At 36.9% G+C, this 14283-nt stretch overlaps 1 protein-coding gene across 7 annotated transcripts in view; it reads left to right on the plus strand.

Moving 5' to 3' along the window:
- The window catches only part of PPP2R2C (protein phosphatase 2 regulatory subunit Bgamma), a 186729-nt gene that overhangs the window by 93025 nt on the left and 79421 nt on the right, over positions 1–14283 (plus strand). For 2 of the 7 annotated variants that reach the window (XM_068679862.1, XM_068679863.1), the window contains exon 2: positions 7221–7376. The exons of the other annotated variants lie outside the window; for them this stretch is intronic. In XM_068679862.1, coding sequence (XP_068535963.1) covers positions 7364–7376 — 13 coding nt within the window. In that variant the 5' untranslated portion in view covers positions 7221–7363. The remainder of the gene's footprint in view (positions 1–7220; positions 7377–14283) is intronic. 7 annotated transcript variants of the gene reach the window in all.

Genomic DNA, 14283 nt, shown 5'->3' on the forward strand with positions numbered 1-14283 from the left:
TGCTGAGTAATTCTGTTGCACGTGCCACCTATTTTTTTTTTTAACTGGACTGTAGAAAACTGCATGAAATGGCAATGACTATCTTTTGTACTCTAGGCACATTTGTAGATGTTTCTACACATAAAAAAATAAATAAGAGTTCTTATTCTGTTTCTTACGTAGCCACTAATTCTACAGGTGTCCTTGGGCAATTTAGCCAACCTCACTGCTGTGGTTTATCATTTTCACAGTAGGGTGAACAGCTTCTTGGAGGTTTTATTACATACCTGTGAAGGGATGTTTTTGTTTGTGTATAACACTGGGGAACTTTGGCAGAGTTCTCAGATTGATGACATAGCTCATGCTACTGTCTTTTCGCATCTGCTTTTAAATTCCTCATTTAACAAAGTTTATTTTGAGACCAAATGGGAAACACCTTTACCTAGTTTGCAGAGCACTTTGAACTGCCTAGGTCAACTCACTTTTGAACTCAGAAGTCTAAATGTCTGAAAGGAAGGAAAGAGGTTCTACTTGTGGGAAAGAGAAGAAAAAAGAAAGAAAAACAACAAAAAAATAAAGATACTAGAACATTGTGAAAATGCAAGATTTGGTGAGCTGTACAACTGTTTGATGGCTTGGGTGTTTCCTGTGTTCTCTGTAACCAGGCAGGTGATTCTGGTTGAATGTACTGTGCTTCTGTTGAAATGCTCCTTTTTCTGTTCAATACTTTTGTAATACTTTACTTGGGCCCTAGCTGTATCAGCATAAAAAAAGCTGTTACTAAAAGGAATGACTACAACTGCTGTAGCACAGAGTTCCCCTCTCATTAATGAGTTGCTTCCAGATATTCCTCAGGTGGGATAACATGCAGATATGTACTTTTAAAAAAGTACTTTAAAAAAAGATACAAACAAAAAACACATTTGGTACTTCAAATTGCTTTTAAATTTTCTGATAATACCATCTATTAAATAATTATTTTATAGTAATAAATGTTATTAAAGAACAATAAAAGGATTTATGCTGAAGTAATGCCCTTTTGCTAGGTGGAATAGAGCAGCAGCATTCCCTTTTGCTTTCTGAACATTCATCTTGTCCTGTCCCAGAGTTTCTGAAACACTGCAGCTGGAGCCGTTGTCTGACCATTAGTCATTAGGGTACTTTTTCATTTCATGTCCTCTCTCAAGCACTCGTTTTCTGGCCTTACCATTATGCCCTTCAGTCACTGAATCTCTGCTGCAGTACTGCATCTTTGTCATTTCTTTCATGCCACTTTGTGCATGGAAAAATTCTTTCACAGATGAGGTCAAAGACAGTTCCATCCCTCCTTGAGTCTGACCTTTGCTGTTACAATAATTTATTGTCCTTGATCTACATTTTCTAATTTGTATAGGCAAGAGTGTGTGTGTGTATAAGTACACAGAATGCGCAAATTTACTTCTGGCCCATTCTCCTGTCTTTCCTCTCTTTGGATTCCGACTTAAGACTATAAACTCTTCAGGGGAAATTTACTAATCTTGGGAAATCACAATAATAAACTGTAATTTATTTGTGTTTAATAGAATTACTTGTATGAGGAAAAATCTGATCTTGTATGTGAAAGGGCTGTATTTACAGCAGCATATCAGTATCTTCAACATATATGTGGTGCTATTTTAGACAGTGCTTGCACATGTGGTACTAACCACAGAGTGCTATTTCGCATGTTTCAGAAAACAGATGGTATTCTTTCTGTGTGAATTGCTGGATAAAAGCTCAATTAAAAAAAAAAAAATCCTTGCTTTTTCCTTTATGAACAAAACTAAGATATATCAAAACAAACTCAACAAACAATCCCATTCTGAAAGCATGAGGTATAGGCAAGAGCTAGGTCTATGTTTTGATCAGCCCTTCAAGCATATTTACCTGACAGGTAAGGGAAATGTTGGAAATTCCTTTGTTTCTAAAATCACACTTAGAATTCTCTGTCTGTTTCTACTTGAGATGTGAGAATGACAAGGACGTGCTATTTATGGAGCCAAACTGGGGGACTCTGCACTGTTTTACAGCATGTGAACTAAATAAAAAAATGACTTTCAAATAAAGCAATAACCACCATTTTTGGAAGATAGGTACTTATGTTTCAGTGGCATACAACAATAGTGTATACACCCTAAATACTATAAATATAGACATACCTGGAGATGCATACATATTGAATACAACTGTGTCTTTGCAATTAGGCTGAGTTGATGTCTGAATTATGATATATCAGAGACTTGAGACAAAAGAGAAATATGCCCATTGTAGCAACACGAGTACATAACGTTAAGCAATTTATGAGTATGATGAAATTACCTCCAAAAAACATCTACGCTTTGTTAACTCACAGTGTCTAGTCTCTGATGGAAGTGTTTCCTGTTACCATAAACTCCTTGAGAGACTGCCAGAACTTGAGGGTCAAAAGACCTTAAGAATTCTGTGGGTTTTCACTGTCAAAGTCAACCAGCTGACTAACTAAAAATTTTATTTCATTGAAAGAAAATCAGACCAGTGTTTTCAAATTCAGGAACCTGAAGTAAAGTCCTTCCTCTTATTTTAACTGCAAACAATTGTCTCTATTTTCATAGATGTGGGTGGATTATAGTACTCCTTGATGTCAGCAAGAGCTCAGGAGTAATGATGTCTATAGAGAGATCAAGTAAGTTAATTTGATACTGTAGATTTATAGTCCTAACTCAGATTTAAAAACTAGCCCTAATATTAAAAGCAGTTTAGGTAGCTATGCTTTGGGTCTTATGCTTGGTTCTCTTGATAGATTAGTTCATAGCAGGTTTTCAGTGCCACTTCAGTGGATGCACAAAGAAAAGATGGAGCTGAGTTTACTCCTGGACTATAAAGCCCAAACACAAAGAAGGAATAGTGTCTCCAGCATACAAGCTGCCCCAAACGTGGTGGAGAAGAGATAAGGCTTTAATTTTCCATTGTGCAATGCACTGAAGGCCTGTTATAGCTCACCTAAAATATATGGACACATCTACTTGCAAGCAAAGACTTCATAGCTTCAGCTGCCTGGAATAATGTTAAGCTGTCCTGAAGCAGGACTCTTGCTGTTACTCTAGAGCAATGAGCTGATTCATTTATTTTCTTTGTAGACCTGATGCAGGTCTTAGAGGGTGTTGCCATTAAGTGGTTGTCTTATTGTTAGCATCTTGGATACTTTGACGCGTTCCTGAAGGTAGTCAGTAACTTAGACAAAGTAGGGTTAAGTATATTTTGAGGTGTTTCTTTAGAAGCTTCCAATCCTTTTTATTATTGTGATATGATTATTAATTAAAACTCAGATCAACCTCTATTATTGTTCCCTTTCCGTGACTTGATTTTCCAATACTTAATCCCATTTGTTTTGGCAAAGAGTCTGCATTGGCTATATATATATGCTAAATCAATACCTTAGCACACATTTTTCCTTGCTCGCTATATTGTATTTTAATGAGAATCTGAAGATTTGCTGCTGCCCTTTGCAGTCGAAAGGTATTAAGGAGAAACGATTAGGGAGGGGTTAAGTGACTTTTCTAGTTCTGTTGCATTGCTGATGTTACACCAGGTCTGCTTTTAGCCTGCTGTTTTCACTTGTAGCTCTTGTTCAAGTCAAAAATCCTTGCTTCATGTTAGCAAGGCTGCAAGTCAGTTGCTATGGTATTCAGCATTTGACTTAGCCAATCCGCTTGCTTTTGTGATGATTCAACCCAGAATAGGGAATCGGTCACACAGACTAGAGCTGTAATCAAAAGAGCAGCTATTGTTGGCTTGAAAATATACAGAGGTTGGGAGAACAGCTGAATTTGAGTTTTGAGAAAATATGTATTACAGTCAGTGTTTTTGGTGTGTTTTCTAAGAAATAACTAAATGCTAGTAATAGTGGTCGTAGCCAAAATTTTCAGGATGATGACAAAAACTGAATCAGTGGACAAGTTTCTGTATGTTGTCACGTCAAAGACTTCAGCAATTTACAGCTAATTTATTATTATTATTGTTATTATTATTCTGTGGCCATTTTCAATTGTACTACAGCACACAGTCCTTATGTTTTTCATTATGTTATTTAAAGGCAGTACGTTTCTTACAGATGATTACTTGTGAGTGGAAGATTACTAGACTCTGCTGCCTGTCTTCTCAATTTTAGCATTGTGTCTTGGCTAATCAGAAAATTCTGGAAGGCTGCTATGTAATGCAGAATGACTTTGAAGGTCGTAATGGTGCTGTGTCACTGCAGTGATCCAAGGTCATAAGAATGACAAGTTGGTTAGAGAGAGGTAATATCGTGTGAGATGAACTACCCAAAAAGGAGGACAGACTTCTGTGGACAAAGTCTTCTACAGATTTTTAAGCAGCTCTTCTGTGCTTTCAGGCAGGTTTGTTTTCATCCCCAGTCTGTCTGCAATTGTATCAGTAAGACAAATAAAAATATTGCTGCTTTTATACAACCCTTTTTCTCTTTGAAGTCATGGTTATATACAAATAAATCTTCATTTCAATTTAGAAATAGCTAGAAATCACACTTGAGGAATACAGTGTTATATGCCAAAGCCCATCAAAAACCCAGACAGTACACCTGATAACAACAGGTATGTGAAAACACATATTTGAATTTGGAAATAAATGGACAAAAGAAAAAAGTAAAGATTTACTCTAGGAAGACCTTTTGTCTTTGGCACAATATCCTTTCCCAGTGGATATCAGATACTCCTATTTTAAGCCTTTTGTTTCTTTTCATTGATACCTTCTTTTTCTATATGGAGGTAATAATGTTCCACTGTGGGCTAAAGTGCTGACAGTGAATACTGATATCTCTACTCTCACCTGGTATGAAGAGAACCACCATATATCAATGACCAGCAGTCATTATGGATGGTCAATGGAGTTTAGAAGATAATTTTTCACTATAATAGTGTAAGATATTTTATACTGATCCTTATCTTCATCTAGAAATACATTTGGAGGAGGGAGAACAGAGTTTCTTCCTGGACATGGGTTTTTGGTGGGTGGCATTCAAAATGTTTACAGGAATCTTAGGGAAAGTAATGCTAATTTTTAATTGTTGTAAACATTAAAAATACAGTGGAAAACATCCCAAAGGTTATTAGGAAAATGAAATGCACAGAAGTACACTGCCAGTATTCTTTAAGTGACAAATAATGTCTTTGGTCCAGGTTTTTGCCTGGTGACTGGGATGTCGTATGTTGGAGTTTATTAAGGGATGATGGTTTGAAATGTAGAAGTGGAAAACCTCAACAAATGACTCCCAATGAAATGACAGAAGAACTTACCAAAGTTCTCCTGTAGTTGTCTGCTGCAAATAAATGCTTAGATGAGGTCTCCCAGTGGTGGCGTAGGTGATCTAGAGATAAATAAATTTATTACTCAAGCACTGCAGTCACTGAAGCCACAGTCATTTAAAGAAAGAAGAACATATAAAATTCTTAAGCCAGAAAGTAGAAAAGAATATTCAGGGTCTTGAAAGTATTTTCTGCAATGGCTATTGACTTTTAATACTTTAGCAAGAAATTATATGTGAAATGTTATTTTAGTTTTTTTTTTTTTTTTTTTTTAAATAACACCGTTATTACACATATATTCCTGTATGCTTTCACTTAGAAATTGCCCTTGACTACTAAATGCCCTTATCTACTTGTCACTCAGCTTGCAAGGCAAGTCATAAGGGATTTGATTTCATTTAGTAGAGCCCTGTCATTTTAAGGAGAGTGCAGTTTAAGAGATGGGAAGTGAATTTCACTTCAGTTACATAAAGAATACTCTGTGCACTGATCTGGTGTTCAAAGATTTGGCTTGCTACATGTCCCTTTATTTACCTTCCACATGTTGCATACACATACTGATAGTTCTTCACTGTTTATAATGAATCTTTGCAAGTAAATCACAAATACCACTTCCCTGCTGGTGTAACTTATAACTCTGCTGCTTTTGGAAATTATAATAGAGTTATGATGGTTTGTATTCCCAGAGGACTTGCCCCATTTCTACCAAAAGAATACTCTGGGCTTGATTCACACTCACCATTTATTAAGAGTGGTGCTTTTAATAGTAAAAAGGAAAGTAGAAGAAAAACTCTGCCGTGAGTAGGATGAGTGCAAACACACACCTGAGTGACTTTAAGTTGAATGGATTGCTGCTGTCTGGACTAGATTCACATAATGACAAATGCCTTCATAAAAAGGACTGCTTTGATACAGCACTTCATCTTTCTGAATTTCAAAGATCTACAAATCCAAACGTAAGCATGTGTAAATAAGCATTGAAATCATCCTGGCATGTATAATAGATTTTTTTTTCCTATTCAGTACTTGCATTTATTTGTCTTCCAATATATCTTCTAGAAAAGAAAGGCTTTTGAAGAAAATTGAAAGATACAAATTAAAATGGAAAATATATATCCACGAGGATCCACCAAGTTATTCTCTATATGCTATACAGACCTGGGATGAGGGGTTGATAGCTTGGGCTGCTCTGGTTTGAATATCAATATTAATATAAAATGGGTTCCTTAACTTCATCTCCTTATGTTCTGATGACAGGAATGCAGTTTGTTTTTCTGAAATAGAGCATTTTATTTGTATGCTTATGTGATTTTTATTTTTTTTTCTTTACCACTTTTTCATTTTTCATTAGGAAGATCCTGCCTTCCAGTAAAACAGACAAGGGCACCTGTTCTCTAAATCCTGTAGTCTGAGGCTCTGGGAATTGTTTAAAATTTTATTGAATGAAGCAGTTAATGCTTCTTAAAACCCTGCTTCAACAAGCATTCTGTAGAACTGTTCTTGATGGAGGGTAAATTGATTAATTTGAGAGGAATCCCTTCAATAGCTGTACAAAGGGTTTCAGACTAAGGAATTTTCAAGGTACTTAATTATTTCAATGACTTAGGTCAGGACTGAACTATTGGTACCTGCCTGGTAATTCAAGAAATTAGGAAACTCAAGAGAGGAAACTCTCTTGAGTGTCAGCTAATTAAACAGATGGAAGTGAGTATCGGAGCTAGATAGATCTGGGCTCAAGCTTGTGATATACAAGTCTGGGAAAGTCCATTGAGGAAGTATTTTTCTGTTATTGAAAGTGATTGAGAGAACAAGGTGCTTGCTTGCTTACAGGGTCAACAGTTTTGTTCCTGCTTGAAAAATGAACCTTAGCTGAGGAAAATTTTCACCATTTTTTTTTTTGTCTCGAATTTCTTTGTTTTTTAGGGAAAGCTATAAGGAAGCTTGTGCGCAAGGCGACTGTGGTGGCATCTAGAATCCTCAGATTTCCTTGACTGAATTCATCTGGTTTTAGCCCTAAATATAGTAGACAAGCTGCACTGCTTGCACTGATAGATTATATCTTCCAAATGATAGACCAAGGTACAGTCATGTATACTCACCATTTTTGATCTCATTTTACTCTTGATTCTGTTGCTTTTTGGATAGTTGTGACAGTATGGTTTGTCCCCATTGTTATGGACTGTCTTTTCATCATCTGCCTCCTGCTTAAAGTGCTCTTAAAACAATTAATTGAAATAGACTTCTGGACTGGCTCTGGCATTTGATGTTGCCAGCTGCTTACAGGGTTGCAGCTTGGTGGGAAGCTTACCCACTGCTATGATTTATAGACTTGCCTTCAGTGGCAGGTAGGCAGTAGGACTGTTGGCAGCACAACTTTATTTCATTTTACTGTCTGTGGAAAAGAAAAAAAAGAAACCCTAAACCCAAACTCCACCTCCTTTTTGGACATATATTCTGCATTTACTTTGTGTACTCAGCAATCTTAAAATGTAAACAGACTGTGTTCTAACAAAGCATAGATTTTGACTGTAAGATAACAATTCTGTTATCAAAAGAAAAAAATCAATAAAGTACAATGTTAAATTATAGTTAATAATTAGGTTTGTTTATATCTACTTTGGCACCTCAGCTAGCTATGGGAATGAGTAAGCAATCTCAGTGCCAACTGGCTTGCTTTCTGAGGCTAGAGCTTCTCTTCGTGTTTGTTTTAGATGGCAATATCTTCTGTCTCCTACCTGTGCCTCTTCTAAGCTCTAGGAGAGGTGACTTATTAATACAGAATATCACCAGTTTCACCATGTTTTTTTTGGAATGATGGTGTTGATTCACATGTTATAAACCTTACTTCCTTTGGTAGCCAATGAAATATTTTGCTCTGCTTGGATACTGCATGAGATCTTAAAATTATGACTACTTTAGCTTTTTTTAAATTATATTTTTTTATTGCTTTATCTGAGCATGACATTGGTTGTAGATTAATCCAGTTGCACAGAGGTTATTAAAATTGTGATGTCATTGGATATTGAATTGGAAGACTTCAGATCTATCATTCCTTTTGGCCAAAGATGGGGGAATGATCCCTGGTTATGTCTTCTCAGTTTCTTCATGCTGTATGTTGAGTTGCATCTGTTCTCTGCCTCCACCTTCAGATATTGAGCTTTATCTTTATTTCGGATGTGCCTAGTTATAAAATCTTCCAGTGGCTTCTCCAGAGAGCACAAAGTACTTGGGAGAACTGCTGAATCTGGAACAGATGATCCTACGCTAGATTAGCTGGCACATTTGGCCTCTTGTGAACGTTCAGGTCTTCTGAGGGAGATCCTACAGCAGCCATGGTCAGCATGAATTAGATGATCAGCTGGTCCTGTGGAGCATGACCACAGTAAAGAAGCCTGTAGGTCATGCACAACGAATTTGCAAGTTGTGTGTGGCTTTCAGGCTGCTACACAAAACCTGTTTTTTGTTGTCTGGCAAAAGATACTGGATTTAAAGAGCGAATGCCATGGTTGGTCTACATATTGTTACCCTTTTGAATACAATTATTTTCAAATATACATACTTGCTAAGAGGTTAGTGAAGAGTTCCCATCATTCTCCCGTTTAGTTAGTAAAGTATAATGAATAATTAAATATATGTCTGCCTTTTCAATCAATAGCATCAGATCACACCTTTGGCGCACAAACAGGCAATTTTTCTCTGTTATTAGTGAAGCAGGAAGATAAGCACATTGCCATTTGCTGAGTAATGGTACTATCTCCGATGACATTTAGCTGGCCTGGAGTGGTCTGCGTCAGATACTTGCCATCTTTCTCCACCCCCAGTGTTTCATGATAAGTGTTTGTATCTATTGTATATCTATCAGTTCAGCAGTTGGCAGGTCAAAACACTTGGGTAAGGTAAATTCATGTTCTTTGTTCATGGAAATTCTGGTATTATTTAATAGTTGTTTTAGGTTAGAAAAAGTATTGCACTACTCTATTTGCAATTCTCAGGAAAATTCTCGCTGCCAATAAAACAATTTCTGAGCAGGAGAGGCCCTGAGAGAGGTTTCTCCTACCATAGGAGGAACCGTGAGCACCATATTGGGAATATCTGGGAGCTGGCAAAGGAAGCTATAGCTATCCATAGGCTTTGGCACAGGGCACTGCTGTTTAATGCCTGCTGTGAGAAGAGAGGATGGGTCAGGTTCTTGTGGGATGATAGATTTCTGTTAACATAGATATTACTGTAATGGTGGCCATTGTCTGAAGATACAACCTTTAAATCCTGCTAGTAAATGAAAGGGATTTAATGCTTATTAATTACATAATTTAGAAATACCTGAGACCTGTGGACATTAAAAATGTGGAATGAAGACATTCACTGAAGAGAAGTGCATAAATGTTAGAAAAATTTGATTTCATATTATTATTTTGTTAGCTGCTTTTGTAGTTAACAATCACAAGTGAACTTTGTTTTACCTCAGTAGTCATTCAGTGAAGGAATTAAATGTATGGAAAGGAATCTTGAAATTCCCATGGTAAATTAGTTTCTTTTATCATTGTCTTTGAGTGCTTGACCCAGCCTTGTTCCTTTATTTTAGAAGTCTTCATATATAACTAAACATTTGTAATAACATGCAAGATGTTCCAGCTAGATATTAGCTTAAGTTGGAGCATAACAATGTGCAGATCACTTTAGCTGCAGCTAACCAACACAAAAAAAACTGATGATAAACATCATCAGAAGAAAATAGCAGAGGATATGGATTTGAAGTGTTCAGTGGAAAAATCTAAAAGCTGCTCTTGGAGAAATCTGGCTCTGCTAATGTAATAATCTCTCACTGAGAGAGAAGAGAGACCTTGCAGCATAAGGAGGTAAATAACGAAGAAAAGTTTAGGGGCAGAGCATTGCAGAAAATAATAGAAAAGTTGTTTTACATTTTCAACTATTAAAGGGATTCTATGGAGATGAAACAGTTACTAACTAATACAACTGAGCATTTAATATGGAAGGAAAGTGTGATCCATTAAAGAGCAGTCCATATAGCCAGAGGTCTCTGTAACACAAGGGCCTAATGGATTTGTTGCATTGATGAAGTGATGCAGAGTGGGAAACATGGAGGGAGATATGTCAGAAAACCAGGAACAGACAGCTTCCCATCCTGTTGAAATTCACGGCTCGAGCATGAATTTGGAACAGAGGAGCGTTTCAAAATGAGGCTTCAGTTCTTCACAACAATAGGAAAGAGGGCTGTTATTCTTGTTCTATCTGCGAACCGCATATAATATGGTATTGTGTGGTGGTTGCTTTTATAGCAGGTCGTTTTATCTCACTGCATTCCCATCTAAAAACACAGCAAACGTGGTCAGCAGCTCAAGTGATGCTTCTTCAGCAGCAGCATACCGATCCGAACTTCTCTGTGTGCTCAGCACTGCAACATCATCGAGCGGCTGCTGGCTGTGCTGCTATTTAGCAGTGCTCTAGCTGCTCCTGACAAGTTGATGTACTGGCACATCAGGATCCTGTATTGGTACATCATAGGGAGACAGGATGATCGGTAACTGTGTTCCCTCACGGTGCCGTGGTTATAAATACACTTCATGAGGAGATCACTTCTTCGCCTTCTCTTCTTGCACTGTTCTGTATTACAGAGGTGGTGCTAACGTGACCAATAGTGGGTAATTAAAGACTTCATAAACCCAGTGTGTTATTACATGCCTCTAGATGCAGTTTACATACAGTGCTGTGTTTTTCACCATTAAAACATGCAAGGGTAATAACTAACAAACTTGCACACCTATGCATTTTTCTTTTATCTTTACAAAATGTTAAAAGTGAAATAGCAGGAACTTCCTTGGAAAAATAAATAATTCTGACCTTCAAAGGAAACAGAGAAAAGCTTTCATCCAATATTATTAGTTATTTTAGCATTTTTTTCTGTTCTATTTTGGGTTTTTATTTCCTCACCTATTTGTGTAATGAAGCCATTAACTAGTTTACAGTAGGGCAGCAATTAATGAAGATTAGTTTAAATATTAGCTTTTAAAAAAAGTCATCTTCCACCAAGTTGATGGGCAGAAGTCACGATTAAAGAGTCAATGTAATAATTAGGTTGCATATCATGTCTTCAAAGTTTTAAATACTGTGCGAGCAAAAATTAACAAGTAGCAGTCACTTTGAATAGCTGGCGTTGTTAGCCTTATCTTTATAGCCTTATCTGAATATATTTAGGGGTCTAAACAGCTAAATTGATTTCTTTCTGCAGAAGTTGTGTGGAGCCCTTTGCATGTTAATGTGTAGCATGGTGTCTGGACATATTGTAGCTCAGGCAAAATCTGAAAAATTATGCAGCTGCAACTGTTTTATGTAGTAATTATTTTAAAACCCATTAATAACTACACTTAGCAACTTTTCATTACTTACCTGTTAGTCAGTATAATTTAGACAGCTTCTTTAATGATTTTAGTAGTTTATATATTGCTGCTCAATTGCTGCAAACAATTTTTTTTCTGATTAATATGATTCAAACTAAAGCACAGGGTCAGTAAAGATAATGAAAGGAGCAAATAGCAAAAGTGGAAACAGAACCAAAAACCCCAGGAGCCCTCCCCCAGTATAAAAACAAACAAGCCTCAAAGTGGCTCCTCTCCATTTCCCGAAGAAAACCAGCACACGCAAATAAAAAGTACTATATCCTTTTACAGCCTAGAAAAGGTCCAATTCTGGAACCAGCTGTTCAGCTGTCACCTGATTAGTACTTCCTAATGCTGCCTGATTATTCTAGTAAAGGGGGGAAAAAAACAAAACAAAAAACCCTGAAAGGCCTTAGGGTTGTTGAAGGAGATCTGTATTCTTTCTGTTAAATTTAATTAGGGATTTAGAACAAGTTTATCCAGATTTTACCCATTAAACTTTATGACTGAGAAATTTGAAAACGAGTACTCCGTCTGTAAGGTTACTGCTTTTGGCACAGGTTGCTCACTGGAAAGGCAGTGATGTTTAAGTCATTAGGATGTGTATGTATGTGTTCGTCCCTGGTGTTTTCTACCATGTTAATGGAACCTTCAGTGTAAATAAAAACTGGGTAAACTCTCTATATCTAGTTATGTTGTTATGTTTAATGTGTTTGAAATAATTTTTTGTGCTGCTTCTGCTGTGTAAGTAAATTAGGATGTTGCCAGAGTATAAACTAGGGACCCTAGGGGCACTGAATTACAAACTAGTGGAGTTAATCTCATTGTTTCTTACAGCAATTAATGACAATTTCAGCATAAAACCTGTTAACTCAAACTAGCCTTTTAACTGTAAAGTATGAGAAGTTGTGGGAAGTTCTGAGTTTAATAGTGGGTCCTTGTTTGCGAAGTCTTTATATATCATCTACAGTAGTTTTATTTGTTGTTGTTGCCCATGAGGGCCCTTATTTTTCTCGGAGAGTTGGATGCAGTCCTGTGACAAAGGTTGCTCCTGTAGGACACCAGGTGGGTCTCCTTGCAGCATCCCCTACAGGCTTATTTGCAACACAGCCTTGGCACTAGTATTTGCTTGAAACCACACTCAGGACAGTCTCACTGAAGTCAAGCTGTTGTAACACCTGGTATCAGCATGTGGAAGAACAGAAAAAGAAAAAAAAAATTGAGGGTGTGGAGAAATTAGAAAGCTATCATTACAGGGCTATCATTGCACTGAGTATTGTGTCTGTCTGCTGCTTTGTTCCTGCCCCAGTTTCAACACAAGGGAAGCTCACTGTGGTTATTGATGTCTCTTAAGTACTATAAATACTTTTCTTTCTTAACTTTTGTTTAATTCTTAATCATTTCTAATAAAATAAATATTCAGCTGTCTCATCCTCTGAATAATACTTAGCCGATCTGTTTCCCTACAACAGAAAACTAAACCAAACCCAAACCTCCACAGATGCAGATATAACAGTTGCATTGCTCACTGTTTTTTTAGCAGATTGTTCCATTTGTTTCCTGGTGATACAACCAATAATATATTGGATTTTAATCCAGCTTGTAGAAAACCATGTGATAAAAAAATGTGTTATCTAGGAAAATGAGTGTAAGTTTTAATAGGCTGGCAAACTGCTATGTTGTGAAATGCTTTTATCAAAACTTTAATAGGCACGGACCTCTTAAGGAATCAGATAGAAGGCAGGGAAAGAAAAGACTGCTGTAGAGACTTAGTTTGATTAAAATGTTTTGGTAAAGAATCCTTAATTATTTTAAAGAAAGCCACAGTGGAGTCCTTTCTCCTGTGCAGATAAGAAACTGGGAAGTTTTCATATTGCATTCAGATGTGTGATGTGTAATGAATTAGTTATTAGCTATATTTCCTTGGGGCATATGCACTATAAATAGCTTTTCCAAGTCTATTGCTTTATTCTGCTCTGCACTGTGTTGTTAAATTGCAGACCAGAATAAAAATGTCTCCAATCCGTTGAACTCTGAAGCCATGAATATGATATAGATTTTTCTGTTTCACACTGAGGTCTATTTGTGTGGTACAAGCAGCTTGGTTCAGTGCCCTCTGACTTTTTAGAGTCCCAGGAAAAACAAAATACCTGTTGTTGGTTCACCTGTGACTGTTGTGCAACATGGGGAGGTGCTTTAGGTTTAATAATTTATTCACATCCATAATAACATTGGTAAGGGTGGAAAAGGCTTTTTAGTTGGAGCTGTGAAGCAGGGCGTGAGCCCCACTGGCTTTGTTTTGTCATAATAACAAATACATGTGAATGGGGGCCTTAAGTTACTTTTCAGCTTTGGACTTGGAAAAGAGGTCTGATTACAAACCCAGAAGACCAGGGTGTTTTCTGTGGTCCATGAACAATAGCATATTGTTTATGCTTTTGTTTCGTAAGGAAGATGAGAGGACACTGTCCTCACTGTTAATACTTACCCTGCTTTACAATAATGAACTCAATGTGCTGTCTGGGCTAGTTCAGGAGATTGCCTTTATTTGCGGTTGCTAGAATTTGAGGGTGTTAAAATTGCACTGAGCT

This window comes from Anas acuta, chromosome 4 (assembly GCF_963932015.1).
Source record: "Anas acuta chromosome 4, bAnaAcu1.1, whole genome shotgun sequence".
Lineage (NCBI taxonomy): Eukaryota > Metazoa > Chordata > Aves > Anseriformes > Anatidae > Anas > Anas acuta.